This window comes from Plecotus auritus, assembly GCF_963455305.1.
Source record: "Plecotus auritus genome assembly, chromosome: 7".
Lineage (NCBI taxonomy): Eukaryota > Metazoa > Chordata > Mammalia > Chiroptera > Vespertilionidae > Plecotus > Plecotus auritus.
Genome location: NC_137774.1, coordinates 28,116,400 through 28,128,562, shown reverse-complemented (window position 1 = coordinate 28,128,562; position 12,163 = coordinate 28,116,400). Strand labels below are relative to the sequence as shown.

At 49.3% G+C, this 12,163-nt stretch overlaps 1 protein-coding gene across 2 annotated transcripts in view; it reads left to right on the top strand.

Annotated features, from left to right (window-relative positions):
- The window catches only part of HLF (HLF transcription factor, PAR bZIP family member), a 47,663-nt gene extending 36,316 nt beyond the window's left edge, over window positions 1-11,347 (top strand). Inside the window, exons 3-4 of one of the 2 annotated variants that reach the window (XM_080680823.1) lie at window positions 1,961-2,181; window positions 7,142-11,347. In XM_080680823.1, the coding sequence (XP_080536949.1) occupies window positions 1,961-2,181; window positions 7,142-7,357 (437 nt within the window). In that variant the 3' untranslated portion in view covers window positions 7,358-11,347. Of the gene's footprint in view, window positions 1-1,960; window positions 2,182-7,138 lie in introns of both variants that reach the window. The other variant, XM_080680822.1, reaches the window with a different exon arrangement.
- Window positions 11,348-12,163: the final 816 nt, after the last annotated feature.

Here is a 12,163-nt window from a genome sequence, read left to right as displayed (position 1 = left end):
AATAACTTGGAGCCATTCGATTTAGGAAACACTAATTAAGAGAGGCTTGTAGCGGGTAGGAGAAGGGAGCGTGCGCCTGTGTGAGTGCGCGTGCGGTGGGGGAGTGGGGTGGAGAGGCGGTCATAGAGACGGCGCACCAGATAGCTTTGTTATTAAGTTCAAAGAGAAATTGCAAAGGGAAAATAAAAGCCCCGTTTGACTCAGACATGGTTTGTTTTCTGAGGCGATGTCAAGAAGCACGAGATCAAACCCAGCTCAACACGGTCCAATCCGGAGCCCAGCTCAGCCTGCTAATGCGACATCTCCGTCCTCGGCCAATGCCTCGGGGGCCCTTCGCTTCCCCTTTGGCAAACGAGAGACAGAGGGAGCTCAGAGCAGAGCGGGGGCTGAAAGGTCACCCAGAACATTCGTTTTGCAAGCTCCCCACCAGGCCTTTCCAGGGAACAGACGAGCCTGGTTTTACAGTTTTGCTAGAATGCAAGCCCCTGGCTTTGCACTTCAACCTGGGGTGGGTTTTGATGAAAGCCGCAGGATACGCACACGCTGCCCAGCCACTGGCCGTGAGCAAGAGGAGGAGACGGGCCAGCAGAGCTGAGCTGTGTTCACTCCTTGATCCTCTGGGCCTGAAAGGAGCGATTGAAAACTTCAGGCGAAACCAGAAGAAAGATTCAGAGCTCCCCACGTAAACAGTGTGGTCTATCAGGAAGTTCATTTCGCCAGGGAGACGCGTGAGGAAACTCAGGAACCCTGCTGTCCAGTGGACGCTGGTGCGTTTCCGGGGGTTAGCCTGCAGAACCTTCAAGTGGAAGTGAGACCGGCTCCACTGTGTCCTTCCTTCTCCATTAGATGTTCCTGAAGCCTGTCCCCCTCTCACTGTCCCCGAGGCCAGTCGTCGGCGTGCGTACATGGGTTATCACAAGGGCCTGGGAGCTGGTCTCCCACCCCACCCTTGCCCCCTTCAGTCCATTCCTCATGCCACCTGACTCTTCTCTCCAAAGCTCAGCTCTGCACCTCCCTTCAGTGCTCAGAACCCTTCACTGACATCAACTCGGGGCCTTTTATAACACCCCATGCCCACCTTCCTGCGCCTAGTTCGCTCACACCTCGCCTCTCCACGTGTGCTCCAATTCAGTGCTGCAGCCACCAAGCCTGCTTGTGGTTCCTCAGAAATGTAACCTTCTGTCTTGTGTTTATGCCCAGATTACCTTTTTGGGCTAATTATCTTTTGTCTCAAGATAATTGCGTCATGTCTAGGAGACGTCCCCAAACCTTCCTGTTAGGCACTGCTGCCCACACTCTGGAAGCACGTGAGGTTGGCGTCCATCCGGGCACCATCAATGTGTCCTCACTGGCTAGTTATTGGTCTGGTTTCCTGATTTGCCTGGAAAACACCTTGAAGGTAACAGTCATGTATTTCTAGCCATTGTACTGGTAGCGCCTGGCATGGAGCTGGTCCATGGATGTGTGGCAGAAAAGAATGAACACAGGTGTTTGGGTATTTCGTTTTTTTTAAATATATTTTTATTGATATCAGAGAGGGAGAGGGAAAGAGAGATAGAAACATCAATGATGAGAGAGAATCATCGATCAACTGCCTCCTGCAAGCCCTCTACTGGGGATCAAGCCCACAACCCGGGCATGTGCCCTGACAGGGAATTGAACCGTGACTTCCTGGTTCATAGGTTGATGCCCAACCCCTAAGCAATGCCAGCTGGGCTGAACACAGGTATTTTTTAATTTAGTTTGTGACCACGTGTTTGTGGGTCTTGGTTGTGCACGATCTGAGTAAAGTCCTGCTCAGTCGTGCTCCCAGGAACGCGGTGATGATGAATAAGATGAACAGGGTTAGGGTCAGATATCAGTAACATGCAGACTTGTCACTCACCTTGAAGCATCACCAAGCTGTATCTACTGGGTCCCCCTAGGGTGTTGATGGATTGAAACTCCCGTGTTGTTCCAGGTCAGCTGTTGCCGGCGAACCGCAATACACCGAGTCCCATCGATCCCGACACCATCCAGGTCCCGGTGGGTTATGAGCCGGACCCGGCAGATCTCGCCCTGTCCAGCATCCCTGGCCAGGAAATGTTTGACCCTCGCAAACGCAAGTTCTCCGAGGAAGAACTGAAGCCGCAGCCCATGATTAAGAAAGCTCGCAAAGTCTTCATCCCTGATGATCTGAAGGTAAATTGGAACTGGTAATCAGGCTGTGGGCAAGTAGAGAGTGGGAGGATCAGGAGGCGGATTAAAAGGGCGACCCCAGGGAGATCACACAGGCTGGTGGACAAAGGACTCTTGATTTCTGGTCCTATTTCTTGGCATGTGACTCAGCAAGTTGCTTCCTGTCTGGGTGCCTTCTGAAACATGCCTTTCATGTCTGGGTAATGCCCAGAAAGAAGGAGGAGCGATAACACGTTGGAGATATTTGCAGCCCATGAAGGAGGCAAATTGCAGGGAAGCATATGAAAGGCCAATAAAATCAAACTATAAGCTTTCAAGGTTGGGAAGAGAGAGAAAATCATTGGGGAAGGGCATCTTGGCCTCCTCGTCTTCCGGGGGAAATTCCCTGTGGGAATTGATTGATAATTAATTGCTGTCCTTTCCCTGAAGGCCTCGGGGAACAACAGCTGGAGACAGGACCCCTCTCCACATTGCCAACCTTGGGTGACCAGGGCGGGATTTTGTTAAAGAAGCTGGTGGGTTCCCTGACAATGTTTCTTTGTAATGTTCACTCTGTACCTCAAATAATGACCACTTGCATATCTCAACAAAAGGTTAATTCCGAGTTGACTTTTCCTCTGTTGTGTTGAAGGGACACATTATTTATAAAGGAAAAAAGATTTATCTTGGGAAATCAGATGCAACTTAAAATTATTCTGACACATTTAATGATACCTTAGGGAGGGAATTCTTTAAAATGATGCATGTCCACAGGTATTAAATTAGAACCACTTTTGATTAGCTGTTGCTTAGACTTGTCTGTGTTTATGCTTCATTCCAAGCATATGGACAATGAAGATATGATTATATACATTCAGGGTATTGGAACCAAGCATAATTCCTTAACCCTTTCCTAATTTCGGACCCCCATTTCTCAGGCCTCATTATGGTTCAGATGGAGTGTTGCTCCTTGGCTGGGAAAATGGGAGTTTGGGACATTGTCCTGGGACTGGCTTAGACTCGTTGCCTCTACTTTTCCATCCAGAAAGAGGATTGGAGGGGAAGTGTCTGGCCGATTTAAATCACTGCCGTCATCTCCGTACCTGCGGTTACCTGGAGGGATGCAGAATTGTCAGGGCTGAACAGACCTCAGAAATTCACTAGACTAAGTTACCATTTTGCCATTGAAGAAAAGGAGAAGCAGACAGTGAAATAGGCGAGCAATGCTCACTGCTAAGTGGAGGAAGGCCTCGCCTGGTCCCGAGGCTTCCAGCTTCCAAACAGGTCACTGTAGCACGTTGCCCTGGCAGGGGCTACAACAGGGACTCCTGGGGGACAGACCAGTAGCTGTCCCCCTGAGAATCAGAAGAGGAAAGTGCACAGTAAAACACCAGAACATCTAACCTGGCCAGGGAATTGATGGTTAGCCTACGACGGCGTGTGAAGGGGCACCATAGGGTTGGGTCCTTGGGCGAGCAGGTATCTTCTTTCCGCTGGAGGGTTGCTCTCATCTTGTGTGCTTAGCCGTCCTGCTGTATTTCAGAGCTCATCTCTCACACTAAACCCGGCAACCCATGCGGCGTGCATTTCCTTTTGAATGGAAGGTAGTTTGAAAGGATGCTGCTGAGAAATAGATGTAGCTTCCAGCCAGACCTTCGTAGGGTCTCCGAATTTTCAAGGTCAAAGCAGAGGGCCAGCCCACCTAATATCCCAGGTAACCTTGGCAACAGAGAGGCCACATGGAAACCTTCTGTGCTGGGATTATGCATATCATTGTTGTCAGAGCCAGGCCTGACCTTTTCCCGTGGCAGATGGGAGCGGGCAGGAACATCCTCCTGCCACGTGTCCTTGGATATCTTCCGTTGGGAGGGAAGCATCGGCCCATAGACCATGCACTCGTGGGAAGCGGGAAGCTCTGAGCTCGGGTGGGTGGGAGACCCGTCTGTGGCCCCAGCACTGGATGGGCAAACCTACTGAGTGAACCAGGCTTCCCCACCGTTGCCCACGCTTCCTCCCTTGAGCCATGCATTTGGGTCAGCATGCGTCCCCTGGGAGGGTGAAGGGGTGGCACGCTGAGACTCCATTTAATCACTTTGATGTCTTCATACTTTGCAGCATCCATTCATTCATTTGACACATATTTTTCAAATGTCAGTGTGTGCCAAGCCCTGTGTCAGGGGCTGGGGATTCTGAGGTGAATTGGTCCTGGCATTGTTTCTTACCCTCCAGGCACTTCTAGTCTGGTGAGAAGGGACGATGGCCTGGTGGGGGGAGGGGGCATCGGGAAGATGATGGGACAGGACTGAGGGGTCCTTGCTGGGTGGGGGTGACTGGGCAGCTGGGTGGCAACTGCCCCTGGGGGCGGAGGAGAAGGGGACAGGGGATGTCGTGCCAAATTGATCAGCCCCTCACTCCCCTGCGATACACAGGGCAGCAGCCTGGCTTTTCTCCACCAGGACAGCCCTGCATCACCCCTGCCTTCTGGGTCCTCCCTCCATTCCTGCCCCCACCTCCCCATTCCTCGCCTTTCCTAACTCATCTCCAGGTGTGGACGGGGAGGCTGGGGACGTAACCGCCTCAGAGGTGAGAGCTCTAAGAGACAGAGAAGCTGGTTGAGTGAACTGGTGACTCCCTGGGCCCTATGATGTGGTCATAAACCAAGTCCATGGCCTACACCCCATCTGTCCCCCCAACACACACAGCTTCTACAACACCCCAGGGGTGTTCTCATGTCCGTCCGCACCTCGCAGGCCCTGTTGCCCGGGTTGCAGGTTTGGACACATCCTAAGTCAGCCCCTCTTTCGAATGACCTTGGAAGCAACTCTCCCAGGAGCATTGAGGAGGATGGCAGACCTCCTGACACACGGGGGCGGCGGGGGGGCAGGTGGAATTGGGGCTTCCATCAAAGTAACACAAACAACTTCCATCAGAGTTTACACTTGGGCCCATTCAGCCCTGGGAAACCTTTCACTCCCCCAGCTCCTCCCAGCCTCTCATCCACTGGCGTGGCCCCTCCCCTTCCTCCAGCCCCCTGCTCCCTTTGGGAAGCAAAATAACAAATCCCACCAACAGCCATTGCGCAACTGCCCAAGCTAACTAACTCCTCTCTAAGGACAGTTCGGTACCAGCTAGTAAGTAGGAAGGTCTTTCCCCCGCCCCCCCCCCCCCCCCCAGTTTGTTACATATCATGAAATATATAGAAACCTGAAAGCACTTTGTAAATAAAAGTCCCAGCTTGTGAAAGCAGACAGAGGTGCCTGCACACGCTGTCTCCTCACACCTTATGTCTTTGATTAGGGCAGATGTCTGCTGAGGGTAAGGGGCAGGTATGGGGGCAGGCCACTGACCTTGGGCCTGGCTTGCAGCCTTGGCCCCAACCCACGTGACCTCCTCCAGTGCCAACTGCCCCTTGGAATCCTGGGGGAGGGGGAGAACTGACCTCACCTACTTGCTCTGGGTGGCATGTAACTACAGGTATTAGGCTTGCCAGGATGGAGTGTGATTCACTCTTGCAAGTTGTTGGAAAGGGGGGTCAGGGAGCAGGGGGAGTGGCAAAATGCACCAGGTGGTGCCACAAATCCGTTAGGAAGGTCTGAAAGAAGGCATACATTTCTTAGTCTCCCCAGGAGTATTTTCCTTTCTTCTGGCAGGAGGAGCAGGGAGGGGGAGGGGAAGAAGGGACTGCTGTCTTGTTGACCAGTTAAACATTACTCAGGCTAATTAATGCGCAGAGAACCGTGAAACAGGAAATCAGAGTAAATTATTTAAGTGGTAGCCACCAGTAGGAGTATGTTGATGTGGCAGGTAGAAGTTTGGTGGGTTTTTCTTAATTTCTGTTTTTAATTGCCAAAATGTACATGTCCATTACGTCATATGCCAACAGTTCAGAAGGATATAAACTGAAAAGTTAAAGATCCTACCTCTCCCCTTGGCCTCCTCCCTCGAATCCTCCTCTGAAGGCATCACTTTTCACAGCTTGGCATAAACCACTCTGGGCCTCTCTCTACGGATACGTAATATTGTGATTTTTTTTAAGCAGAGTGGGCAGAGGCCATACACATCTATCTACAGTTACTGCTGTTTCCACCCACATAATGGTATATCATGGACATCTTTCTGGTTCGACTGGATTATCATTTTTAATAGCTGCAGAGTATCCGCCATCATTACGTAGTTATCATATCTCTTACCAATAATTAGGTTTCCCCCCACTTCTTTCCTATTGCAAACTGTGCCGCAGTAAACATGTGGTGCCTGTGTCTTATGTGCACACGCATGAAGGTTGCTACAGGATGAGGCGTTAGAAGTGGGGTCGCTAGATCGGTGGCACGTGCATTTAAATAGTTGGCAGATATTGCCTTCCAACAATGTTGTATCAACCCTATATCAAAAAGCTTATGAGGCGGGGCCAGAGTGACTCGGTGGCTGAGCCTTGACCTATGAGCCTGGAGGTCACGGTTAGATTTCAGGTTAGGGCACATTCCTGGGTTGTGGGCTACATCCCCAGTAAGGGGCGTGCAGGAGACAGCCCCTCTCATCATTGATGTTTCTCTCTCTCTCCCTCTCCCTCCCTGAAATCAATAAAAACATGTATTTTTTAAAAAGCATATGAGTCCCCATGGAAGAGAAGGGCTCAAAAAATAAAAATTTCAGCAAAAAGAGTGGAGAACTCTGGAATGCCATTTAGGGTGTGCGGTGTGCCCCTTGCTTTCGCTCAGCCTCCGACCCCTCCTCGTGGGGCACGTGCTCTGCTGGGCAAAGAGGGCAGGAGCGTGTGGTGACAGGCCGGTCCCTGCTCCGGGAAGGGAGCCATGGCCATGGACTCCACTCAGCATTGCTGAGACTGTCAAGGAAGGAGACGCAGGTTAAGACTCCTGGGCTGGTGCCTGTGTGCAACCCCAAGGCCTGCCAGCGGCCCGGCGGGCCCTCAGCTCTGCCGAAATCTAATATCTTGTTTCCTTTTCCTTCTGTACCTACCGAGCAGGATGACAAGTACTGGGCAAGGCGCAGAAAGAACAACATGGCAGCCAAGCGCTCCCGCGATGCGCGGCGGCTGAAGGAGAACCAGATCGCCATCCGCGCGTCCTTCCTGGAGAAGGAGAACTCGGCCCTGCGCCAGGAGGTGGCCGACCTGCGCAAGGAGCTGGGCAAGTGCAAGAACATTCTGGCCAAGTACGAGGCCAGGCACGGGCCCCTGTAGGACAGTATGGAGGTGGGGGGGCTGGCTTTGGACTAGATGGACACTGCGTTTCCCCTATGACAGCACCACACCCGACCTGACCTTCCCGACATCAGCACTTTACCGGAGGCATCAATCAACACAACGGGCTCCCGCCGTGGCGTGTGCGCGCTGGGCGCATGGGCTTGAGCACACGCGTGTGGCCAGCGGCGTGTGTTCCTTTGCACTTGCCATTTCCAGAGAACCCTCTCATCCTCTTTCAGCTCCCCAAACAGAAAGGTGCCATGTTTTTACTGGACTCTGGAGACCTCCGGCGGGGTTTCCTGCCCCTCTCCTCCTCCCCACTCCTGCCCTTGCCACGTGGCTTCGTGGTCGCTCTTCCCACCCTGCCAGGACCCTGTGTTTGGATCCACCGAAAGGGCCCTGGGAGAACAGTAGCTCTCAGTTTTCGAGACGAGTGTGTAAGTTACCATGCCAACACGGTGCACAAAAGAACCCAGCACTACTCCTCGCCCTCTTCAGTTGTAGGCGCTTTCCTCATCTTTTCAGTTTGGATGGTAATCGTCTTCACATTGAAAGTGCTGTTTAGATTCATTAGAGCCCATATTTACTTACCGCGCTATCTACTAAGTTTCCTTTTCATTCTCCCCACCCCGGATCCGTAAGAGTACTATTATAGACCACAGAGTGTGTTTTTGCACTGTCTGTACCTAAAGCAATAATCCTATTGTACGCTAGAGCATGCTGCCTGAGTATTACTAGTGGACGTAGGATATTTTCCCTCCCTGAGAAGTCCACCCTCTTTTAAAAAACAAAAATGACAGCAATGCATTTGAGCATGCCCAGAACATCCCCACCCAGGACAGGGAAGCAGAGGGAAATGGCAGGTCTGAGAAGGAAGGGCTACTTTATCAGCATAGGAGCCAAAAAAAAAAAACCCAACGCATTTTGGAATGGCTTTTGACATGGATATGTTTGGTTTTGTTCTCTCCCTTCTCCCATAACCCCTCCCCCCCCCACTTTTATAGTTAACTTTTTCCATAGCCCCCTTGATATTCCCAACAACTCAATTAAGATTCAGTTTCCCCCGTTTTTTGTAATATATATATTTTTGTGACTTACACCTTGCTGTTTTTAAACATCAGTTAAGTTAATGAGTTGGTGTTTTGTATGACCCTTTTTCCTAGCGGTGCCCCTTTTCGAATGCTTCATAAATTAATGATTCCGGAGCTTGCGTTTCTTACCCTGTTTGCTTTTGAACGTATGTGCTTTTATAAAGTGTACTTCTGAAAAATGAATGTAAAAGACACTGGTGTATCTCAGAAGGGGATGGTGTTGTCACAAACTGTGGGTAATCCAATCAATTTAACTGTTTACTATAGACCCAAAGGAGAGATTATGAAATTGTCTAATGTTTATACAGAGTAATTATAGGACGTTCTTTTTTTGTACAGTATTTTTCAGATATAAATACTGACCATGTATTTTGGAAGACATATATTATATATAGCAAAGAGAAAAGTCCATGTTTTGAATTATATAGCAAAGATATATATTCATCAACGTTGTACAGAGAAGAAGGGCTTGGGGGTTTTGATGTCTTTAATATTTTAAGCCTATCACTGACACATCAGCATGTTTTCTGCTTGGAAATTTCACGACAGATTCGAGGCTCGCCGTGCTGAATTCTGCTCTAACATCTAGAAGGAGATTTCTTGTTTCCTAGTAGGTCTCAGAAAGAAGTCAGTTAACATCACCCAAAAGCACAAAATGGATGTTAGTCAAATATTTATTGGATGCTACAGTGTTTTTTAGGGAAAGCATCTGCCACAAAAATGTTCACTTCAAAATGATGACTTCCTGGAACGGAATACCACTGCAAACACCCCAAACAGTTCTGTCCTCCCCGTGGGCGCGCGTCTTAGGCAGTTGACGGTCGATATCGGTGCTATGTGTGGCTTACGACTTGATGGATGTTCCGACTTTAAAGATTGTTCTTCCGTTTCGCTCAGTTGTGTCATGTCAAGAGATTCTGCTGTTATTACAAAGAGACACTTTGTGCTGGATTAAAATACACTTTCCTCCGCAAGATTTTCTAGTTTTCTGCGCCCAGAGCACCTGATTCTTTAGTGACCGGGTGGGCTCCTGGTCAGCCCGTCAGCAGTTGTCTCTGGTGTTAGAGTCTCGGGAAACCCGGCTGGGCGGATATTCCCACTAGGTGTTCACTCGGTCCCAGGCGGCAGAGGACAGTGGGAGATGGAAGAGTGTGGGAGCTGAAATGCATTGCTCAGGTGAATCACTAATAACAGAAACAAGCAAGACCTTGGGCAGTCTCAGGCAGATCTGAAGAAGCGATGTTCAATAAGAGACACAAGTGAGCCAGGGTTGGCCTTTTTATGGGAAAAGAGGTTAATTGCCCTCATTGTTAAATGGCAGTATTCACTAACGCAGAGACAAATGATATATTTAAGTGGTGACATTGAAAGGAGCCTACCCTGGACCACCCAATTCATTGATGTATAAAAGTATAGCCCCCCCCCAAAAAAAAAATGCATTTGAGTACTGGTCTTTCTTGGAATTAGATTGTTTGTATCCAATGAGCATCACAAATGTTTTCTGCAGAAGAAATAAAATGATCACAATAAAACATACTCTTTCATGTGCCAGGAAAGGTTTCAGAGACCTACCTCATCTTAAACAATTTTAAACTTGGGAGTCTGCAGGTGCCTTATATGTAGGTCATTGCCACCGCACACACGTGAGCACTCGCACCTAGACTCACTGCCTTCCATCCAGGGCAGTTAACTGGTGAGTGAGGCAGTTCTGCTAAATGGAGTGGGAGGCCGTGGCCCGGTTTGGAATGACTCGGGTCCACGAGAGTCCGATGAGTTCTGCAGACTGCAGCTATTCTAACAGTCCTGCTGTCATTTCCCCCCTTTTCCTCATAAGCAACTTTCAGAGATCAGTTACTTGGCCATTAACAAGGAAGCCCAGTCGTATCGTGCCAACATCCTTTAGACACGATTTGGAATGAGGTGTCTAGGGCTTCCTGATGAGGTCCCATCCCCGTTTCTTCTGCCCAGACTTGCAGAGAGAGGCAGGAATTGCCCATCCTGTCCTGCCCATGCTACCTGTGGCGGCAGGTGGGGCGTGAGAGGGCTGTAAGTGGCCCTCTCCTTCTCTTGAGGAAGTGGCTGCCTTTTGAGACCCCACGTTGGGCGTTGCCCCTGCAGGTGTGGAGGCCACCTGCAACACCATCGCTTAGAGCAGAAGGCCCTTTGTTGGAGGAGAGGGCAGAGGCGATTCTGGCGTGGGCTGGACAGGATGCTGTACTAGGTATCCCAGAGCTTCCTTCCTACTCGCTGGCCTTGTGAGGGAGCTCCAGACAATTCTGCATGTACATTGACAAGGTCTTGGGTCTACTTTTTTAAGCCTTTTTTTAAATGTATTTTTATTGATTTCAGAGAGGAAGGGAGAGGGAGAGAGAGATAGAAACATCCACGATGAGAGAGAATCATTGATCGGCTGCCTCCTGCACGCCCCAACTGGGGATGGAGCCCACAACCCGAGCATGTGCCCTGACTGGGAATCCAACCGTGACCTCCTCGTTCGTAAGTCTACTGAACCACACCTGCTGGCAATAATACCATTTAAAACAATGAGCACAGCCTTAGCCTCGATCTTGATGAATTGAACTTGGCATGACAGTCAGTACATTTCACAGAGGGCCAAATGTGTGTAGGGTAGTGTGTGTGTGTGTGTGTGTGTGTGTAACTATTTAAGTCAAGACATAAAAATCTTTAATTTTGGAGCACCTTACCAAACATCACAATAATCCACCATTATCTTTTTGGCAACACCACAAAGATTGCATCCGCTAAACAGGTAAAAGTTCACAGGAGGTCAGTTTACTTGTGTACCATGATATGGGCCGTGTTTATGCTGTTCGACACAAACCTTTATCTGTCTGTTATCCTTAATGTTTAATAAACTTTGAATTTTTTTCCTTTCTTTCATGTATTTTTGTTGACAGTCTGCTAGAAATTACATTCTGTTCCCAAGTATATCGCCAAGAGAACATTTAGAGATTAGTTACATAGATGATGAAATAATATTACATCATTAGCGAGACATAAGCATTTCTTGCATATTTATGTGCCAGACCCAGTGCTAACCACTCCCATGGAATATTCAGCCCTATGAGGTAGGGATGGCTGTTATTCCCATTTGACAGAAGACAAAAGAGAAGGTTCAGGGAGGTAAAGAGCTGACCTAACATTACGCAGGTGGAAGTGACAGAGAGGACTTCTCATGCGTTGAATAGGTAGCATTTAGGACAGGGGTGGGGAACCTATTTTCTGCCAAGGGCCATTTGGGTATTTATAACATCATTCGTGGGCCATGCAAAAATATCATCTTAAACATCAGCCTGCTACATTTGGTCAAACATTTAACTAACTCACCTCTAATGCTTTGTCAGGGCCAGACCCAATGATTTCCTGGGCCTTACATGGCCCTCGGGCTGGACGTTCCCACCCCTGATTTAGAGCCACGGTTTCAAACTCCCCTCCAAAGTCTGCTTTCTGGGTGGATATATAAGAATCATTGGGGAACATACTACAGGATATAGATCCAGTGATGCTGAATGGGTAGAGCTGGGGTGGAGCCGGGAAATAATTGTTTAAAGGCTCAGCTAACTCCCATGAGTGGCCACGTACCCGGAGCCAAGGATTTATAGACTCAGCTTGAATTCGAGTTTGTGACCCTTGGTGGAAATCCACATAGAAGCTCCAAAACGCCCATAATTTCCTGAAAGTGAAGGCTGTT